The sequence below is a fragment of the Xiphophorus maculatus genome, chromosome 4 (genome assembly GCF_002775205.1).
Source record: "Xiphophorus maculatus strain JP 163 A chromosome 4, X_maculatus-5.0-male, whole genome shotgun sequence".
NCBI classification, from domain to species: Eukaryota; Metazoa; Chordata; class Actinopteri; order Cyprinodontiformes; family Poeciliidae; genus Xiphophorus; species Xiphophorus maculatus.
Window position 1 is genome coordinate 15,874,809 of NC_036446.1, and position 22,644 is coordinate 15,897,452.

General features: G+C 41.5%; 2 protein-coding genes across 2 annotated transcripts; one reads left to right on the forward strand and one right to left on the reverse strand.

Moving 5' to 3' along the window:
- The first annotated feature begins 111 nt into the window (after positions 1–111).
- cog4 (component of oligomeric golgi complex 4) lies at positions 112–13,186 on the forward strand. Its single transcript, XM_005807720.2, has 20 exons — positions 112–269; positions 1,568–1,650; positions 1,746–1,860; positions 1,958–2,132; positions 2,401–2,594; positions 3,342–3,447; positions 3,531–3,688; positions 3,759–3,817; positions 5,382–5,506; positions 5,602–5,720; positions 7,660–7,826; positions 7,920–8,085; positions 9,556–9,618; positions 9,705–9,818; positions 9,945–10,037; positions 10,121–10,204; positions 10,280–10,381; positions 10,498–10,626; positions 12,135–12,296; positions 12,417–13,186. Exons 1-19 carry the CDS (start codon positions 135–137, stop codon positions 12,267–12,269), a joined length of 2,322 nt encoding a protein of 773 aa, XP_005807777.1. The 5' UTR covers positions 112–134; the 3' UTR covers positions 12,270–12,296; positions 12,417–13,186.
- LOC102223147 (guanine nucleotide-binding protein G(o) subunit alpha-like) lies at positions 13,042–20,831 on the reverse strand. Its single transcript, XM_005807700.2, has 8 exons — positions 20,424–20,831; positions 20,284–20,326; positions 17,414–17,555; positions 17,003–17,163; positions 16,784–16,912; positions 16,561–16,690; positions 15,302–15,455; positions 13,042–15,217 (listed from the first exon to the last, which is right to left on the reverse strand). Exons 1-8 carry the CDS (start codon positions 20,539–20,541, stop codon positions 15,030–15,032), a joined length of 1,065 nt encoding a protein of 354 aa, XP_005807757.1. The 5' UTR covers positions 20,542–20,831; the 3' UTR covers positions 13,042–15,029.
- Between the last annotated feature and the right edge of the window lie 1,813 nt (positions 20,832–22,644).

A 22,644-nucleotide genomic window follows, 5' to 3' on the forward strand; every position in this document is an offset into this window, starting at 1 on the left:
ATATGTAACAGGAGGACAATGTTGTAGACGTAAAGCCGAAGTTGTTGCTGGAGCGCTACCTGCCAGACTAGACCGAGGGATTAGTAGCACACTGATGACGTTGACGCCGCAGTAGCTTTCGTGTGTGGCGGAAGATGGCTGACAGCGTAGCTTTGGTAGCCAAAAGATGCGACTCGGGCTCTTTGTCGTCTGTGAGCATGGAGACCATCTCCGGGCTGACGGAGCTGGACGACCTGGAGCGGGTTTACCAGCAGCTCTGTACCGAGGAGGTTCGTGTCGGAGGCAGAGCTCAGTCTGTTACCTACGTCACCATGTAAACTTCCGCGACGCCGCTGCCTTCAGGCACAGAGCTAACAAAATCCGCTGTTTATTAATTAGCAGAGGATCTGGACCAAAGCTACCACTCTGTGTTTTAGAAACTACTGCATTGTTCTGTGTTAAAACCCGTGTTAGAGTTAATTACAGCGGAGTTTAGCAAAAACAATAAAACAGTCAAAGCTGTGTGTTAAAATCTGGATGGCAATCCAGACTTTTCAAGTCAAATCAACCAAATCAACTTTAGACATTGAACAGAACATTCTTTAATTGTTCTGTTTGTTGTGCTATTTTATTGCAAATTATAATTTAATCACTGTTAAAACATGAGTACCTACCGCATAGAGACGTCAGGAGTTGTAAGTGATTGGCTGTTGTGCGTGGAATTGAGGAAAACAATAAAACACATTACAGACGACCAGGACAAACAACCTACTGCACATATTTTCTTATTTATGTGTTATAGTTCTTAGCATAAAACATATAACGTGTGATAACTGGAGTCACATAGTTAAATCTGCCAGGAAATCCCTGATGGATGCATCTCTATGTTTGAGTCTCACTAAAGATTTCTGCACCCAATGGTGAAATTCACTTTCTGCTTGTAGAGGCCTTATAGAGGTTTATACAATAAAACCGAGGAAAACGCTTAGTTAGAATATTGGGAAATACGTTTTCATTGTTTATTGAGAGGTAAATGATTGGCCCATATTAGAAATTTTTGTCAGATTTTATTCCCCATATAAACATAGAGAGTTTGTGCTTTACAACCTGCTATAGATTTTTTTTTTCTGTTTTTTTTGCAGGACATCTTAGCTCCTAATTTGTATAGTAAGAGTTTTAGAAAGATTTCAGTATAGCGTAGGTTGTGCACAAGCTGTTAGACAATTTAGAGTAGCTCCTAAATCAAATGAAAGCAACTAACAGTCGCTGTTTCTGGGGAGAATATAACATGGCCGCAACAGAACATTTATTTGTTTAGAAAATCTTTTTGTGTGTTTACATTCTCAAAACTAAAAAACTCTATTTTTAGTTTTTGGTTGTTGTTTTTTTGTTGTTGTTGTTTTTTGCTCCAAGACATCATCAAATGAGCAAAAGCAAACTCTTGAAATATACATTTGAGTATATGAATTTATCCTATGTGACTAAGTTGATGTTTTGTTGAGTTAGACCTTTATGCACACGTCTTGTGATTGTACTGCATGCATGCTGCTTAATTTAAAAATACTTGTGTTTGTTCTGTTTCTTACAGACAGAAGTGGATGCTGAGCTCGACAGGCTGGTGGGACAGGAGGGGAGCATTCACACAAAGATGCTGGCACTGCAGAGGATGGGGTAAAGACTTAATAAATCTGTTTGAGCTTCACTGAGCTCTTCTGAGGTCTTTATTAATATATATTTAGTTGATGCGCTTAATTGTTTCCTTGCAGACCGAATCTACAGCTGATTGGAGGAGATGCCAGCCAGCTGTCAGGCATGATCACTTTCACCTGCAGTCTGGCTGAAAATGTCAGCCGAAAAGTCAGACAGCTAGACCTGGCAAAAGTAAGTGCACCTCTTTTATTTTTTTTTGAAAGTGGAGACTTTGATAATTCATGCATATGTCTAAAGGTCTTATTTTCTTTTTTTGTTTTGTTTGTAGACCCGGCTTTATAACGTCATCCAGCGAGCTGACGACATCCTGGACCTGAAGTTCTGCACTGACGGCGTTCAGACGGCGCTGCGTAACGAAGACTATGAACAGGCGGCTGCTCACATCCACCGCTACCTTTCTCTGGACCAATCAGTGATTGAGTTGAGCCGTCAGGGAGAAGAAAGTACGAGGCTTCTTATTTATTGTTTTGTGTTGCCATGGAAACACGCTCAGTGTTAATTTTGTACTTTTTGGTTGTTTTCCTGTCTTCATGTTTAGCATCTAATTTTTGCTACCATGTCAGCCTGCCCCGGATTGTGCATCTCCGTTCTAACGCTTAAAATATGACCATTATATCTAACCGTTGCATTTTACCAGCTGGAAATATTTCTCTCAAATTTTTGTTTTCAGTAGATAAACTCTGACAGTCGTAATGTATCATTTCTGAACAGGCAGCGCTGTGGACGCCAGTCTGGTGATGCTGCAGGAGGCGGAGCAGAAGCTGAAGGTGATCGTGGCAGAGAAGCTCGATGAGGCTGTAGCAGCCGTCGACCTGGCTCAAGTGGAGAGGTTCTTCAAGATCTTCCCTCTGCTGGGCCTCCACCAGCAGGGTCTGGCCCGGTTCGGCCAGTACCTGTGCAGTCAGGTGGGTTCCAGCAGAGCTGCTAAGGCGCTGGATGGGAAAGAGGTTATTTGTTGTAGTTTTGTACGGTCATTTAAATCAATCAGTCAGTCACATTTTATTTGTATAGCACATTTCAGCAACAATGCATTTCGAGATGCTTTTTGTCAAGTCCCATCTTTACAGATCGGAATGTTGGTGAATGTTTCATTAATAATGTTCCAGAAGCAGCTCTAAACAGGTGACTTTTTGGTCAAGATTTAAAGGAACTCAGTATTTTGGCTGTTTTGCAGTTTTCTGGAAGTTTGTTCCAGAGTTGTGGCGCATAGAAGCTGAATGCTGCTTCTCCGTGTTTGGTTCTGATCCTGGGATGCAAAGGAGACCAGAACCAGAAGACCTGAGAGGGCTGGAAGGTTGCTATGACAACAGCAGATCTTCAATGTGTTGTTGTGCTAAACCATTTAGTGATTTATAAACTAAGAGTAGTATTTTAAAGTCTTTTCTCTGAGCTACAGGGAGCCAGTGTAGGGACTTTAGAACTGGAGTAACGTGCTCCATCTGTCTGGTTTTAGTGAAAACGCGATCTTTCTAGATCAGCTGCAGCTGTCTGTCTGATTTTTTTTATTAGGCAGACCTGTTGTTTCTGGTTGGTCCGCCTTATTTATTCTACAGTCTTCCCTGAAAAGTGTCTCCGTCTTGTTGCGAGATTCTCGTAGTTCCAGTTCATCGCGGGATGATTTGAGAAACGTTTTGTGTATTTTTTCCACACAGCTCGCCTCCAAAGCTGAGGAGAACCTGCTGTTGGCGACAGGAGGCGATCTGGGAGAGAAGAGAGCTCTGCTGATATTTGCAGACACTTTGACGCTGCTGCTGGAAGGTGAGAATCCACCCTCTGCATGCCCGCCTGGGTTCTCGCTCATTACACGACGACTCCAATAATGTGATGGTTTCTGCTCACAGGCATCGCTCGTGTCGTTGAGACTCATCAGCCCATAGTGGAGACGTATTACGGTCCGGGCCATCTGTACACCCTCATCACTCACCTGCAGCAGGAATGCGACCGTCAGGCCCAGAAAATTGTTGATAAGTTCATCCAGCAGAGAGGATACCACAACAAGGTGTGTGTTGCACCTGAGCTGCATGGTTTCTGCTCTTGATGTCGGCTCCTTCTGACCCTTTTTCCTCCAGTTCCAGATTGTCCAGACCAGCATGATGAAGAGCGTTCCAGGGGAGAGGATCGAGCCGAGGTCTTCTTTATATTCACCCTGTTTGTCTCTGTAGTGGTTTAATTAAGAGAAATACTGCAGAAAAGAACAAATTACCGTATTTTTCGGAATATAAGCCGCTACTTTTTTCCCACGCTTTGAACCATGCGGCTTATAGCCCGCTGCTGCTTTTCTGTGGATTTTTCTTCAACCACCAGGGGGCAGGAGGGTAGCAGGAAATGAATCATTGGAAGTCAAAATTGGAAATCAAAGAAGAAAGTGTGGAATCGAACCTGCAACCTTCCGATCGCAAGACGACTACTCTACCAAAGAGCCACAGTTGAAGGCTGTCGATCTGGCAGTACAGATCGATAGTTGCTGCCTGTAAGCTCGGCGTGAACGAATCCATGGTTCGGCGTTGGAGACGCAGGGCTGCGTCCTTAATAGCAGATTTATTAAGAGCGGCGGAGATATCAGCGGCTTATAGTCCGGTGCAGCTTATATATGTACATTTCCAGTTTTTGTTTTGTTTTTTAAATTGTTGGTGCGGCTTATAATAAGGTGCCTCTATAGTTCGGAAAATACGGTAATTAGAAAATCACATCAAGTCAGGCAGCCAGGGATTGGTTTGATTTTCTTTTGTCACATGTAAAATGTGCTGGGACACAGGGAGGCCTGTCATGATAACAATGAATTGTTTCAGAACTTATTGCGATAAACGATAATATTGTTGTTTTGAGACCGTGTTCAAGTAATATAGTGGCAAGTTCACCCTTTCGAATATCAGTAAATCTAATTTCAAACAAACATTTAACACTGAAGCTGAAGGACATTTTACATATCTAAGATATATTAACAAAACAGCAAATTAAAGGGATACTGAAGTCTGTAAACAAAATTTTCCTCCACAAAAGTGGCTAATTGAGACCAACACATCAAACTGAAGCCTTGTGTTGTCCAGTCTTTGGTAGAAAGAGAGAAAGCAAAAAAAAACAAACATGCAAATGGGAATTATAGAGCTTGTTTTAATTCATCATGAAATTGATTTATTGCTTATTGTGACAGGTTTACTCACATGCCGCTCCGACTGTAACCAAACACGTCGGCTCTTTAGACAAAAGTTATAGATAAAGTCAATCCACTGTCATCGCTGTATCATGATTTAGAAAAATAATCTAATGAGCTTTGACAGCTTCGTTAGTTTTTGTTCTCATAAATGCATCAATTATATTTGTTGAAGCCGCAGTCGAGTCATCAGAATCACCATCAATCAGACAGCTTTTATTTTTAGCTGTAAACCCTGGAACTCGTTACCATCTGATTTTAAGACCAAGACTGACATTAAAACATTCACTTCAAGGCTTAAGAATTGACAAAAGATGAACCGGAACTGTATTCATTTTGAAATATTACAATTGTTTTGATTCAGTACTTTAAATCCATTGTTTACTATTTCTTTTGGATTGCTTTATTCTGTTTACTTTTCATTTAAACCGTGAAAGGTCCTTCTGGGGTCGGGTGTCGCAAATTAGCTATGGATATAAACTCTGTGATGTTTCTTGTAAAATAAATAAACGGTAAAATAAAAAAATCTCCTGTCGAACAGGGAGCTGGACCCCGTGCTGACAGAAGTAACGCTGATGAACGCCAGGGCGGAGCTGTACCTGCGCTTCCTGCGTCGCCGCATAATGGCCGACTTTGAGGTTGGAGATGGTCAGAGCATCACACCAGGTAGTTTTATCACGAGACAGGATTTTTGTTCCAAATATTCCTTTTTTTTGGTTGTTGTTTTTAGCTGCTCCATTATTTTCTCCAAAAACTGTTAGAGCACCAGCAGAATGTGGAGAAGCTAATCAAGCACTGTTTGCTGAGCACCAGGATGCAGGAGCTGATTGGATATTACATCCCAATGGAGGAGTACTACATGAGAGAGTCGGTCAACAAGGTCAGGCTCACGAAGCATCACATCTGTTGTCAGAATAATCTCCAAAACCTTTCAACGCTCACAAAAACTCTGGAATTAGTCAAACTGGAGAATTTGCTTCATAAACTACAATTCAAATTCACACAAAATGACATGGAAATAGTTTTCAAATTCAAAGTTATGGCAGTAAGATATTTCTAAAAAGATTTTTTTTTTAAATCACATCTTTTGCTTTCAATGCTTATTTTGAAGTAGAATGAAATAGAATAATTCACTGATGTTCAGCAGAGTAGAAAACTGCCTTTGGCTGAGCAGCATGCAAGATAAATGTAGAAAAAGTTTAAAAACAACACCACTGTTTTCAGACAGAACTGAAGTTGATGGGACGGATTATCATCCATCTTAATCTTAATACCATCTTTATTCTAAGATAATTCGCAAAAAAAAATAAATATGTACAACACTTTTAAAGAGTTGCAACTGTAATTTCAGCAAAAGGTGGTTCTACTATATTTAGATCTAGGGGAGCTGAACACAAATGCATGCCACACTTTTCAGATTAAAAAAAATGTTGAAACCCACTAACTCTTCCTTCCTCTTCCTCATTATATGTGACTTTTTGTTGGTTTGTCACAAAGAATCCCAGTAAAATGCATCAAAGTCTGTGATTGTGATTAGGCCTGTCGCGATAAACAATCAATTAATCGCTCAGCAAAATTTGTTATTGTGACAGGCCTAATTGTGATGTGACAAAATGTAAAAAAAAAAAAAAGGTTTCCAGGGTGTGAATACTTTTTAAAGAACTGTGTGTCCTAAGTTACCGACCGGCTGCCAAGGAACCAAATTAGTTCCAGTTCATTGCAGTTTTTCCAGAACCTGTACTGTGATTTTTATTTTTGCTTCCTACAGAGCGCTCTTTGAAACTCGTAACCAAATATTTTGTTTTCATTTCTATTAATACATAGTTCAGTTGATGATCGGGTTATTTGATTCAGGAGTCTTAACGCCGACACACTTACAGATACCGACCTTCAGGCTTTACGCTCGACTCTTCTGTTCCAAACATTTCCATGTTGATTCATTCTTCAAACCCATTTCTCCTTTTTGCTGAATATAAATGTTAAACTCCTACTTTTTTGTTTTGAACGACTCGGTTTCTCAGGGATGCTCTGCTTTATGTCCCAAGTTACCGACCTGATTCCAGTTAAATGAATTACTTCCAGTTTGTTAGACTTGTTTCGACGCCTCATTATGAGATTCGCCCCCTGGGGCATTCGTAGAGGTTTCTAATCCTGCTGCGCCTTGCCTCTTGTTGTTAGTAGACAGGATGTCCAGGGAAGAGCCACACATTTAACAGCAATATGATTCTTCTATTACTGTTTTTTTTCTAAATTATGCTGCTGACGTTAAACAAAAAATAACATAGATTGCATCGTGACGCCATGGATCTTAAAGTTTTGTGGGCACAACATGACTGTGTTGTGAGTGATACATTTTTGTCTGAATTGTAAAAACAATCAGACGTGAATGAAAGTAAAACAGTGTTTGTGGAGGCTATTTGTTTTCTTATCCTTTCAATTATTCAGCTCTTTACCAAAACGTTTCAGTCTGTGGAGTTCAGAAGAAGTCAAATATTTGATGTATTTTCTTTGTCTCTGCTTGAGTCCAAGAGCTGCAGGCTGCATCAGGTTTTAATTCATGTATTTTATTCGAATCTTTCTTCTTTAAGGATTCGACTTTATTGTCATACCAGCTCACATTTGCATGTTTATGGTACAAAATCTGGACTCGGGTCACAGTTTAACATAAATAAATAGATTTTAGAAAATGATGCTGAAATTAGCTTTGCTAAATGCTAAATACACACGTGAAAGCAAGAGATGGTGCATGATATTGACTTATTAATGTGAAATTATTACATATTATTACATAACTTATTAATTACTCTGACCTTCTTCAGGCTGTTACCATGGATACTTACGAGAAGGGTCAGCTGACCAGCAGCATGGTGGACGACTGTTTCTACATCGTTAAAAAGTGCATCAGCAGAGCGTTGTCCAGCTCCAACATCGACTGCCTCTGCGCCATGATCAACCACGCCAACTCTCTGCTGGAGTCAGACTTCAGGTGACTCCTCAGCCTCTCCACCAGACACCATTAAAAGACTGTTTACAAACCGCTGCCACTTGTCTCACCTCTGTCCTCCTTCCCTGCTGCCAGAGAGGTGTTGTACAACAAGCTGCGGCAGGGCTTCCCGGCCACAACGCTTCAGGACATCCAGCGGGGCGTCAGCAGCGCCGTCAGCCTGATGCAGAGCAGCTTGCAGCAGGGCAAGTTTAACACGCTGGGCATTGAGAGCACCGAAAACGCCAAGGCTGCCTTCCTGGTAAGATGATCGGAGACACCGCCGTGTGCGGCTCTCACTTCTAATTGCTAGTAAAATCCCCTCCATATGGAGGTTTGCAGCTAACAGCCAAGGCAAACGGTGATTAAAATCTTTGGCTTCAGGATATAGATAAAAGTAAAAACAATTATTTATACCGCTCTGGAAAAAAGGAAGAGACCATTTAAAATAATCAGTTTCTCTTATTTCACTCTCTATAGATACTGATATTGAGTAAAATCAACATTGTTCTTTTATTCTGTCAACTACTGAGAATGTGTCTCTGAAATTCCAAGCAAAAATGTTGTATTTATTTGCAGAAAGTAACAAAAAAATAACGAGAAAGATGCAGAGCTTTCAGACCTCAAATAATGCAAAGAAAACAAGTTCATATTCATTCACTAACAACAATACTAATGTTTTAACTCAGGAAGAGTTCAGAAATCAATATCTGGTAGAATAACCAGGAGGTTTTCAATACGGTTCAGAGCAGTGGACTCTTCATTTTTTCCAGAGATGTATATTAGCATAAAAATCTGGTCCAATAGAGTCAGATGAAGTCCGACTGATGCCGAATATTTTTTGTAGAGATTATAATGCATATCAGATAGTAAAAAGAGAGGAAACTCAAAAAAACTTGTTGGTTGATAATTGACTGAAAGTAGCAGGAGTTTTTAGTTTTTTATTCCGTTAAGGGCACTTCAAGATTCACATTTTGCGTGTTTTTCTATTTACATTTGGGTTTCTACTGATCCTAAAAATATTCCAAGTGCTTAAAAAATTTTTTTTAAAAAACAGCCATCCAATTTTTTGCAACAAGTTAACTTTTTGGTGTCTGGAAAATGAGTCTTTTAAAAAACTTCCAGAATGCAACGTCACAAATCAGCACCAACCCAGTGAAGCCCAGTTCATTACCTAGCAACCCCAGAAGAGTTCCGCCCATCACCTAGCAACCCAGGCTGAGCTCCAGCACATTTTGGTCAACTGGTTTAATCCTTCTAGGCCAAACGGGAGACGTTGCGCTTTTCAGCCAGTATCGGGTTATTGCGGTAATTTCACCCCGGCGGAAGCAGGGAGTGGAATTAATCTCATAAGACGCTCTTTTAATAGACGGTAAATTACAAAAATAACTTGCTAGATATTGAAGGTTCCAGTTGTTATGGATAATAAATGGGCAATTATTTTTACTCAAAGGACATTTAAAGAACTGTGTACAATTAAAATAAGCAACAATATCCAGGCGGAGATTTGAAACTTATGACTCAAAGGCTTTACTGCAGACTGGTTTTGTATCGCCGATAGACCTACCAACCCGGTTCAAGGAAGCAGAATGGGTCACCTGTAATGAATTGGTCAAAAATTTCTTCTTCAGCATTTCATCTGGCAATCAGGGCTTAGCTAGAGAATATTGTGCGGTTCTGATCTCTGTCTGGTGCAGTTCTGTTCAGTCCTTAACTTGCTTTTCAAACGCAGGCCACTCTGAATAACGTGGAGGTTTGCAGTGAGAATATCACAACGCTAAAGAGAAACCTAGAGGTAAAAGGCTCATTTCTCCCGTTTCTTTAGGAAAATTTCTCCGCAGGTTGAAAAAGCAGATATTTTCTTTCTCCTTTTCCTGGCAGAACGACTGCTCCAAGCTGTTCAGCCAGGGAGTCGGATCTGGTGAAAAAGCAAAGATTGAAAGCTGCTTGTCCGACCTCATCGGCACTTCTGCAAAGTTCAAGGATCTATTACAGGTTAGACACGCGCACAAAACGATGAATAAATGTCAATAATTCTCTGCAGACTAAGCCAAATCTATTCTGACTTTGACTTTAATGCTCTTAGCTCAATATTTAACCATGACTTTTATTTATATTTAGGAGGGTCTAACAGAGTTGAACACGACAGCTGTAAAGCCTCAAGTCAAGCCCTGGATCAGCAGCTTTCTATCCATCTCCCACAACATAGAGGAGGTTCTGCTCACCTCACATTTTCTCACAGAAAACAACCGGAAGTCAGGTTTGTTTTTGTTTTTAATTGTGGCCGGTCTTCACAGGAAGAGTTTAATGACTATGAAGCTAACGACCCCTGGGTGCAGCAGCTCATCGTTAACCTGGAGCAGCTCATGGCAGAGTTCAAGGTAAGGAACATCAAAGTAGCTGATTTCTGACCGGATTAATTCTGTTTTTGTAATCGTTATGGTTCTCCTCCCCAGACGGCCCTCAGTCCTGTCATCTACGACACTCTGACCAGCCTGATGACCAGCCTGATCTCTGTAGAGCTGGAGAAAACCGTGCTCAAATGCTCCTTCAGCAGGGTAAGCAGCTGCTTTTGGCCACAGGGTGGCGCCAAACTTTCCCTGCACATTTGAAAAGTTGCAGTGATTTGCTAATGAATCCTGCTGGCTTGTGGTTATTGCATTTGCTGTTGCAGCTGGGAGGGCTGCAGTTTGATAAAGAGCTGCGGTCTCTGGTGGCGTACCTCACCACGGTCACCACCTGGACCATCAGAGACAAGTTCGCTCGCCTCACGCAGATGGCCACCATCCTCAACCTGGAGCGGGTAACTCAGATTCACACCAACACACTTAAAATCTGTTGTGGTGCTGCACTTCTTCTGGTTTCACTGGTTTTAAGTGTTAATTGTTACAATTACTTTTCGTGAACAGAAACTATATTACTGAACTTTCTAGATAAGAAGAATCTTAACCTTAATTGCAAAAATTTAGGTCAGACCAAATATTACTTTTACTAGTTGTAGCTGTGAAGAATATCAATAAATGAATTAACTTTGCCTAAAAAAAATAAAGCATATGATGGGTTACAAATACATACTTAAGATTTCTTATTAGAAATGCAAGCATGTTTTCTCTAGAGCCTCTGACCTTTAAAGTCTTTGCTAAGGAGATAAAAATAGTTAAAGGATGCAGTAAGCCCAAATACATAATGACTATAAGATGGCATTTAAGCATGAGCCTGTATGAAATATTCACTGTGTGATAATCTTATTTAAAAACACCGCTGTCTCATGGTATTCACTCAAAAATGTAAAATGACTCAAATGATTTCATTTAAAACAGGTAACTATTAATATCGCACCTTTAGTTTTGTTATATTGCGATGTTGAATTTTATTTTGATACATGAGTTTAAACACCAGGTAAATTTAGCCGTTTTGAAGAACTTATTGCACAGTGTGTCTAATCTGTTTTGCATTTCTCGTCTTAATAAAGTAACAGTTGGAGAAAAACACACTAGCTGCTTCAGACGTCCAGTTAGTTACTCACCAAATGCAAATAAGAGGGGAGGGTGATGCTTCCTTAGCTTCCATGTTGTTTATAACTGGAAATCAGTACTCTCAGCAACAGGTGGGAGAGGGGCAACTGTGTAACTCAGTGACTCGGGCTGGAAATGCTCTGGCACTTTCTCTCCGCTGGCTCAAGGGGATAAAAAATGTCTGTGCATCCTTAAAAAGTCTTTAATTTATGTATCTAAAATTAAAATGTCTTACTTTTTTTTGTGAATGAATTTAAGTTGGCCTTAAATATGTTGATCGGTTAGGAGTATTTAATCATGTTGTATGTCTTTTTCTCTCTTCTTATGGGACAGTGAGTGTGACTGGATAGTTGAGCCTACCGCTAGCTAGCTGATAATTAGCTAGTTAGCAGCTAGTTAACTAGCTAATTAGCAGCTAGAGGCTATCAGCTAGTTTTTTTTTGCATCCATCATCGATAAGTGCAAACCTAATGTCAGTTGACTGGATGAAGTTCGTACATTTCTGTGGAGATAAAGGTCTTAAATGTACCTCATGCTGGTCTTTAAAAGACTTAAATTTGAGTTGGTAAAACCTGCAGAAACACTGCTAACATAATCATTAAAATTGTGTCCAAATCAAAACTGTTTTCTTTTTGTGCATCGTTTTATTCAAATTTAATCAGTCTTATGTTTTTTAGTTTTCATGTGTTTAAAAAAATGTTAAAACTAAGGAATTTAAAGGTGGAGTGAGATCAACATTGCTTAGCTTTTGGTCTCTTTGGTAGCATTTTGAGGTCTTTGCTTATCTGTCCTGCAGGTGACTGAGATCTTGGACTACTGGGGTCCTAACTCAGGCCCACTGACATGGCGGCTGACCCCCGCCGAGGTGCGTCAGGTTCTGGCTTTGCGGATCGACTTCAGAAGCGAAGATATCAAGAGGCTGCGACTCTAGATAACGAGCTAGTGGCCGTCTGCAATGGTGAAGCACATGGGAGGAAAAAGAAAAAAAAAAGAAAAACTCTAAACAGATGTGTGCGCGACACAAAACAAACACCCTGTTTGTTCCTCAGTGGTGTTTTTTTTTTTTTTTTTGTTGCAGTTTGCCCAGCTGATCCCAGTCTGCATCAGTTCCAGCTGAGCTTCCAGAGACGCGGTTTCACAGCAGCGGCGGCGAGCGGCCTGATCTTTAGTTAACTGTAAAATGTGTAATTAAAATCATAAATGTGTGACTGTATTACAGTGGAGTATTTTTAACTTGTAGCGGGCCGAGAGAGAAACGGGGACACACCGGGAGCGTGGAGTGGAGCTGTGGGGCCGCTGGTGCAGCAGAGCAGTAATGAACGTCCCGGCCATTAAACTGACAGAAGCAGGTCAGACAGCTGATCCAGCCCAGTCATTCAATATATGAATAGCTCCTTGCCGGTGATGATGGAACACTTTTAACCTAATAAATTGAGGGCTTGCTGCGCTGCGCTCCTGATCCCTGTCATCCAGCACATTTCACTGCCATGCCAGAGCTGCTCCCAATCTTTTTTTATGCGTCTTTCTGACTCCAAACGGGCAGCTTTGTTCACGAGGCAGTGAAGCATCAAAAGTGGTTCACTCTCTCATAATATGCAGCCTAATTTCCTGGTCCAGCCTTAATTCTCTGTACAGATTAAAAGCAGAGGGAACAGCTTGTTACGTCGCGGCGCAATCAAAACTCAAGACCGCCAAAGCAGAGATAGTTAGGAAAAGTGTGGCTTTAATGTAAACACAACATTCGATTGGCTCAGCACAAACATTCCACATGAGAGCAACCAATAAACTACTGAATAGGATGGGGGTGCAGCACAGAAACATTCACAGTAAAAAAAAAAAAAAATCTGGTATAATCATAATATATATATACAGTATGGTGCTTTTTAAGGTGAAAATGGAGATAGGATGTGAGGACTGACTGATATGTGATGGGTTAAAGAGAGTACAGGGGATGGGAGGGGCAGTCTGGGTGAAAATGAGGGGCTGTACTTTAGATTTCCCTGCAAACAGAGAAACATGACGGACGGTGGAGAGAGAGAGAGAGAGGGTGGGGGGTTAAATCAGAAAACCTCCCCAAACAAAGACTGCCTGAGGTGAGGGTGCATTTTTCTACGCAATTTCACATCCAGGGACCTCGCAGCAGCGCCAAAGCCTGGATGTTGATGCAGAGCTGCTCGGGACCCTCTGCACCTCGGTGTTTCATGAAAGGAAATGAATACAGTGCTGTGAAGAAGTTTTCACCCCCTTACAGATTATTTCTTCCGTTTAGTTTTTTTTGTTTAGTTTAGTTTTTTTAATTACGTCTGTCAACGAACCAAAGAGAAACAAAGTCATTCATATGCATGAGTCTGGACGGAGTTACAAAGCCGTTTTCAAGGCTTTTTAGCTACAAACCTTTAACCACAAACGGAGAAAACATGGAACAGTGCTGAGTCTTCCCAGCCTACCTAAAATATCCATTAAGAGTTCGTCGACGCCGCCTCATTCAGGAACATCTAAAGCACTGCAGGCCTCGTTTCCCTCCGTCAAGGTTCATGATTCAACATACAGAAAACGACCGGGCCAAAACCGGATCCCTACAGTTCCAAGCCAAAACCCACATTCCTCCTTTAATGTCCAAATGATCCCCACAACTTCTAGGAAAATATTCAGAAATTATTTTAGATGATGTGTCCTGTTACATCTGGCATGAAGCTAACAGCATTTCAGGAGAACATAACAGTCAAACACGGTGGTGGCAGTGTGATGGTCAGGGTAATGAGCTGAAGCACAACAGTCTGAATAGTGCAGGGGAAAAAAGCTAGATGGAGGTTTTGAAGTGGTCTAGTCAAAGTCCAGGCTTAAATTCAATCAATAATGACGTGGCATGATCTAAAACGGGCTCAAAAACTACACAGTCTGTAAGGGGGCGAGTTTTCACAGCACCGCATGCGCCACGGGACTTTTCTCCTAGTTAAGAGGGAGACGGGGCATAAATAAGTCTTTCATTACAATAAAATCTGATATTTAAATAACATAAATCAACAGTATGAGCTCTAATTTCTGACCCTACTGCCCTATCTGTTACTCTCAGATGGTTGGCACCAATGTTTCTCTTTGCTTTTCTTGAAGAAATGACTGGCTGATGGGCGGCAGCCAGCAGCTGCTCTGGACAGAAGAATCCTCTCTTTCATGAGAGCCAAACCGAGTGGGACAGACCTGCAGGCCGGCAGTTTGAAGGAACGTTAACACAGCCTTCTTTTCTTTGCGTTCACGCCCCTCAGCCACAAGACACCGTCATCATCATCATCATCTCCACCTTCACACTCAGCAGCTCGTCGCGTGGAGCACCAGAGGCTGTATTCACAGCGGAACGGGACGGCGTCCTCCTCTGCGTTTCTGGGCAAGGCTTCAGCTGAATAAACCTCTGGTGCTTCCCGCCTTACAGAACATTCAACTTAAAAACAAATTTTTTTTAAAAGACAAAAGAATGAAGAAAAAAAAATGTGGGGGGTGGGAGGGTTTAGATTTAAAACAAAAATGACGGGGATACAAATCATGGCAATGATCCAGTGTGGTGTTTGACGGCAGCTCTTTGGGTCCCGTTTGGACGTGTAGAATTACATATTTATGTATTTTAAGAATCATCAAAATTATCATTATTAACACCTCACGCACTCCATGACGACCTCTGTGCTTCTGGCTCTGGGCCTCAGTACAAGCCGCAGCCTCTAAGGTTGTTTGCGATAATGATGTCGGTGACGGCATCAAACACTACCTGGATGTTCCCCGTGTCTGTGGCACAGGTCAGGTGACAGTAGATCTCCTTGTTGGGAGAGCGGTTCTTGCTCTCAAACTGAACCTGAATGTAAGCCGTAGCGTCTTCGTATGTATTAGCACCTGCAGAGACAAGAGGGCCAGACGTGACGCTCAGTGCGTCTGCGACGAAGACGAGCAGGAGAGGACGAAGGTCCACCGACTCACCTGTGTATTCCGGAAAACAAATCGTCAGCGGCGACTTCTTGATCTTTTCAGCAAACAGATCTTTCTTGTTGAGGAAGAGGATGATGGAGGTGTCGATGAAGAACTTGTTGTTGCAGATGGAGTCGAAGAGCATGAGGGATTCGTGCATGCGGTTCTGCAGGAGGAGGAACAGCACTGAGGGAAATCTGCAACGGATCCGCTCGAATCACAGAAATGTCACAGGGAACTGAACCCTGGAAGAGTTTGACCGTCTCTCCTGGTGCAACGCAGACACTTTATGATTTTATGAATGATCAATATAACGCTCTGCGAATAAAACTGGATGCAATGGAAACTGCTGCTCCATTACAGCTTCTACGGAGTTAAAATAGGGACAAAACCAGAAGCTGAGCTCATTCTACACACATTATTAAGTGTCTGCAGTGGCTACCTGTGCTGTTCTGACCACAGATCTTTACTGGTGTTTAAACTGGTTTGTCAGATTTCCTTTGGTCCTCCAGGCCAGAAGAAGAAAAGTTCTGCTGATACCTGGAGTGAGAACTAAAACTGCGGTGCCATTTTCCTACAGCGGTCCTCACTGGGAGCATTTTCTGTATTTTAAAAATGCCATCAAGTATTATATTAACTATTTGTTAACATTACATTTATTATTTATGCTTTTATTTTTAGTTCTGTTGCTGTCTTAGTTTAATTTTGAACAATTTTAGCAAGTTTTTGATTCATTAAGTATATCTTATTATTATATTATTTATATTTTAGTTATTCAATTGTCAAGTATTCCATAGCTGTAAATAACTAAGCTTTTATGTTTTTAATCAAGTTGCTTTGCTTAATGTATCATTTCGGTTGTAGTTACTAACAATTACAGCAATTATTTCTTTAATCACAGTTTAACCGTTTTTGTTTTAAATATTTTGTTTAAATTTTTTAAAACGTTATTAGAATTCTAAGCTATATTTACGCTTTATCTTTTTACACTTTAATTATTAACATTTATTTTTCTATGAGGTGTTATTTTAAAATTTTTATTGCTTCGTTTTTCTGTCAACCTTTTAATGTTTCCTTCGTTCTTCATCGTTTAAAATAGTTTAAATCTGTATCTGATCTTACTGCACTGACTTGGTCATTTCCCGCCTGTATAAATCACTTTTTGTTACATTTGTTTGCATGAAAAATAATTCATAAACTCCCTGTGACAGACTGAAGGACGGTGGCGTGAATGGTCGTTTCAAAAAGCGGCATGTTTTCCCAGTACTTACAGTTGTTTCGTCTTCATGGAGCACCTGGTCATACCCGCTCAGAGCTACGCAGAAAATTATCGCTGTCACATCCTCAAAACAGTGGATCCACTTCTTCCTCTCTGACCTCTGACCTCCAACGTCAAACAGCCTGGAAACACGGAGCATGTAGGTTCAGAGCAGGAGCTAAAACGGGTGACATTCAGTCCTCACAAGCTGCAGCAGGGCTTTTCCCCCCCCCCACCTGAAATGGAGATTTTTAAAGGTGAAATGGGTTTCGACGATGCCAGTGGTCTTCACTCGGGTCCTCAGGATGTCCTGCTCTGTTGGCTGGTAATCTGCCGCCCCGATGCGGTCTAAACTGTCCAGGTAGCTGTTGACAGGAGAACAGGTGGAGAAATTACAGGTCTGCTGTTTTTTTCTCTTTTTTTTTTCAAAAACAGTGGCTTCTTGTTGCGCTCACTATTGAGCCGAGTCATTCAGCTGGTATTCCCGGGCGCGGTTGAAGCACTCCTGAGTCCCCGGATCGGCCCAAAGACGCTTCATCGCAGCGAGAAGCTCGGCAGAGTACGGCTCTGTGTCCTCCATGCGACTGACCACGTCACAGACCAGCTTTGCGTCAGCCTGTTTCATAAGTTCAGGGGAGCAGACACAGAAATATGATCTTGTTAATTATTCATCACCAGCTGAGACAGTTTTGTGAGCTTTTTTTAAGCTAACTTTTTAAAACTGCGCATAAATAAATGAATTTATTACTCGTCCTACGGTCTACACCCAGCTCTCCTCTGACACTTTCACATTTCAAGATTGTATTAATGAAACTGAATCTCGTAGAGATCAACTGTTCAGATGGTTGGGTGTGAGTGAGGCTAACTTTTCTGTCCTTGTCTCCAAACTCAATTGTCAGCGAGTCCATGGCTCGAAGGATGGCTGCCAAGCTCTGGATGGTGTTGCTGTAGACCACAGGCTTATATTGCTTCACATCATCCCCAGAAAAGCCATCTTCATGGATAATCCTGCAGGCGTACAGAGATATTATCAGACAGGCACAAGCCTGGACTAAACAGAGAAGAAGAAAAAAAGTCTCAATTGTCCATATGTTCCTACATTTCAAAACAAATGACTTATTACAGTAAAAGCTTCACTATCCCTGCTTTTTCTGGAGCTGCACATGCTCCTACGGTGAGCTCTGGTCGTGTTTTCTTATATCTTTCTTCCTTCTCTCTCATATTAAAGTGGAGCAGGAATTGATCCCATTCGCAGTCTGCGATGTGTAATTTGGCAGTAATGTGATATTTAAATAATTTAGAATGCATGACGAGCGATGGAGTGAAATCAATCTGAGCACCAATCAATCACTACCACACAGGACCAGGCACAATTAAACTCCTTATGATCTGGTCCATCAGGCACCTCCTCACCCCGACTGACTGGATCTATAAGGAAGCCGACCCGCAGTCCAACATTCATCGCATCATTCGCAAACACCGACCGACGTCCGACGAGGAAGACAGATAAGGGATCACGGTTTTCATGTTCCCATCTCATCAGAGCACATTATGGAAAGACGCGTCGCTGCAGAGATCAACCACATGGCCTGAATCTGCAGCACCATCATCAAAATTAACAGTTGTTTTGGAATAAAAAAATTTACCTTTGCGGAGGGAATGAGAATGGCTGCATTTTTGGGTTGCAGATTATGATTACTTTTATTTTTTGCCTATTTTAAAAAAATCCACTGTTTATGTTTTACTGTGGAAAATACCAGTTTTGCTTAAATGGAAATGTAAAAAAAGAAATATAAAAAGTTGCTTTTGATTAAAATGTGTGCTTTACTTCACACAAAAATGCCTAAACTCTTTTGTTATATTTTGAGACATAAAAATATTTTATGGTATGAATAGTGTATAAAGTCTAAATAACTAGGGCTCTTTTGTTTGGAAGAAAGGCTCTAAGCATCAGATGAGCTAAAATGTGCTGGGTTTACACAATTAGTGTCTCTTTCAAAAGCATTATGAGTTATTAATGAAACTCCTTCTGACCAGTACAGGGTGCTAAAGAGGAAAAGCACAAAAATAGACATCACTGACATTTCTGCTGCTAACAGGCGGCAGCAGCAGCATGCCTGTTTTATTCATAAAATCCACCCCGCTGCATGCATCATTTCACCTCACTTTACGACCATTTCCAAGCCTTTGAACAGACTCCTCATGCCTGTTGATACTACACTTCAACGCCTTTCTCATGAATGCGACCAGGAAAAGAATTTCCGCCGTATGTGACAATGATGTCATCACGCTCACCTCCAATACCTGCACTTTATGACTCAAAGTGAGCAGTAAAACCCATCCATCCGCTGCCTGCCCAGGCCAGGGAAAAGGCCCTGAGACTATTTGTGTTTTTGAGAAGCGTCTTGGTTTCAGGGCAGAGCCGTACGACACGCTGCAACCTGGGAGCACTGGGAGGGTAATGAGGCTGAATGGAAACAAGAGGAGGCTGGGCAAACTTCTCCCAAGATAAATGCTCAGTCCCATTTCACCTCTTGCTCCTCGTTCGTTCCTGAGGGGTAGGCCAAGCCAATTGTTTATGTAAAGTAGGGGGAGGGAGAAGCAAAATACGCTCACAAATGGAAAGATTTTCCCCGTTATCATCTTTTAAAAAGGCACAACAACCACTAAAATGTCCCGTTTGAAGAGTTCTCATATTGGCAAAATACTGTAAACCAACACAAAATGCTGCAAAATGACAAATATTCTTAACCTTTAAGATTTTCCATTAAAACAACAACTAGAACGTTCTGATAGATATGGAGTAGCACCAGGAAGACTAGCCATGCAATTCTGCAGCACCTTTTTTGACGATTGTACCAAATGTACTATATTGGGAGAAAAAAAAACATAAACACACTTTAAACATATTAAGGTAGATTTATTTCTCAGTAGAGTACATTTGGTCATTTTTTTAAGAACGCCTGCTGCAGGATTGTAACTGTATGCTAAGAACATAATGTGCACATGAAGTCAAATGTGTTTATGTAGTAGAAATAAGTGAGAAGTGAGAATGCATCGGCTGCGTGAAGGAGTGCCCCACTTCTATCTGATTTAATATACAGGTACAGGGATGACCCAAGGAAGTGGGATCCAGTCGTAACATTGCAGGGAGGTTTGTGTCTTTTCGTGCTGAAACATCTTTAACTTGACTGAGAGGTTTAGGGAAGACAACAGCAGTCGTTTAAAACATCAAAGGGTGATTTAGATTAGACAGGGGAAGGTTTAGATGCGGTTTTAGAAGCAATATTTCTGAGTAAATCCGCTTTATAGGCAAAGTACTCCCGGCGATATCGGGCACTTAAAGCCATTAAGATTAAAAGCAGAGGTATTCACTAATGGAGCAGTAGTGACCTCACTGTAATTCACAGACACACACACACACACACATACCCTGTGCATATCCCTAGCTGCACACTCCCTGTAGTCAAGAGAAACCCTCGTTAACTACATTTCAGCACCCCCGGCGGTGAACAGCACCCTGGGACAGCCTCGCTGGCGGTCTGCAGGAGGTGCTGGAGTCTCCGGTGCTCCTCTGGGGCTTCGGCCTCTCGAAACATGGCGGCCCAGCCTACCTCCGTGCAGACAGGGGAGGCGCAATCTCAGGCCTTTCACTCCGACTGAGTTTGTCAGCGGAGGAAATGGGCCCGGAATTTGAATAAAAATAAAATAAAAATAATAAGTAAAGGGCACTTACTTCATCTGTTTGACGATGGTGCTTTTCCCGGACTCTCCGCCGCCTGCAAAGAACGGAGGCAGAGGCAGTGAGATCAGCACCACGGAGAGCACCTCCGCCCTTCCATAGGCGCAGCGAGGCGCCGCAGCCTCCCCTCTTACCCAGCAGCAGCAGCTTGACGTCCTTGGCGGCCACCAGCCCGTCCTCCTTCAGGTTCTTCTCGATGGCCTTGCTCCGGTCCAGAGCTGCGCGCTCCTCGGCGCTCAGTGTACATCCCATGTTTCCAGGCGAATGAGCGATCCCGTCGTCTCCCCAGTCCGCCCTGTCCCTCGCCGACTCTCGGTCGCTGCGCTACGTCTCACTTCGCTCTCTCCTCCGCGCTGGCCGCTACAGCATTAGGGCCCGGATCGAGGGGCGAAACAGAGCCGGGATCCCGGAACGGTCTTCTCTCCGCGAATGCGAGCCTGTCGCTCCGTGCCCTCGCTCAGAGGGGGTTGGGAGGTGGGGTCGTTGTGACAGAGCCTGCGGGGTTGGGGTTGTTAGGTGGGGAGGGGGTCTCCAGCTCTCTCTCTCTCTCTCTCTCTCTCTCTCTCTCTCTCTCTACAGGGCGGCGCTGAGGATGACGAGCCTGGCCGCTTTCGGCGTATCTTTTCAAGGAAAGCGCAGACGGGATGTATGGCAGGCCGTTGTAACATATAATCAAAGAGGCGGCTGTGATTTAGCTCAGTAGGACAAATGACTACAAGTACACAAACATTGTACTCAAGTAAGAGTGTGACTGCTTCGACATATTTTTTTACTCAAGTAGAAATTAAAAGCAGCTGAACTATTACTCAAGTAAATAAATAACATAATGACAAATTTAGGCAAAGGAAACATTTTTCCTAATCAATTCCCTTCAATATAAAACTTTTAAAACTAACAAAAACTTCTGGTGTGTGTCTGTGCCAGGAGATTTTATTATTATTTTTTAAATATAAAATAAGCTTGTACTTCATTCAGTGAAGTTACCCCACAGTGGGTCGAGTATCCAAACATTTTGAATAAAATTACTCAAATAAAAGTGAAATGTATAGTGTTGTAAAAAAAAAAAAAAAAACTTTTTCTGCTGTTCTCACAATACGTGACAATGTGTAGCCTGACAGCCAGCGATCAACTAATAAAAAGTTTTTGCTTTTCTTAACTGAAGATCTTTTATAAAAAATGTTTTTCTGTAACTGAAATACAACAGAAGAAAAAAAAATATTACTGGCTAATACAACCCTTTAAATGCTACACTCAAAACGTTTTTGTAACTGAAATGTAACAGAATGAGAAATTACTTCATAATATACACATCTTCACGCTAGGTTCAAAAATGATGTAGATGCTCCATATTTTATCAAAGAAAAAAAGACAGCACCAGGTGTAAGTGGCTACCGAACATATAAATACTTACAAACACGAAAGTTTTCCAAAGTAGAAAGCGTATAAAGTACATTCAGAGAGTTTGTGAGCCGTTTGCTTTCTCCTAACGGCTTAGATTCTCGTTGACATGGTTACCGGAGAAATATACGTCACAGATAGTTTGTTGTTAAGAGCGCTCACTCGGCCGTGTTTCTGCGAATACAACATGACAAAAATCGTTGGTAACACAGAAACCACAGTCACATTAGGATCAAATATCAAACTGATTAAAACCAATCAGACAATCGATATTTAAAAATTGCATTATCAAATGGACCAATGTTGATATTTTAAAGACCAAAGTGAAAATAATTCAAATAAATGACAAAATAAAATCGAGCAAAAGAAACATTTATCCAAATCAATTTCTTTCAATGTAAAATTTAAGAAGCTTTAACAAAAAAAACGCAAGCGTGCGTCTATATCTGGTGAGTTTATTAGGTTAAAACAAGCTTGTTCTTCATTCAGTAATGTTACTGGCAGTGGGTTGAGCATCCAGAAATGTTACTCAAGCGTATTGATACTTCATAATAAAATTACTCAAGTAAAAGTAAAAAGTACAGCACTGTTAAAAAAATACTCTTAAAAGTAACATTTTTTCCAAAATGTTACTCGAATAGATGTAACTGGATAAATTGGTCATTATCCACCGTATGATAAAACAACACTTCTGTTTGAAATAGTTCATACAACTTGTACTCGAGAATCAAAACTGAGATCCATCTTGGAAAAATAAAAATATCTGATCACCAAGGTAAATCAGAAATCTTACTAGAAAAGTCAGAAGTTACCAAACACTGGCGGTCCTTAGATGAATGGCACCATGGGCATGGCCCCCCCATCCCATTCAGACAAAATCCAAGAAATTATCTGGGATTCACAGCACAATCCTAGACCAGTTAACCAGTTAACTAGGGAAGTTAAATCCATCTGAAT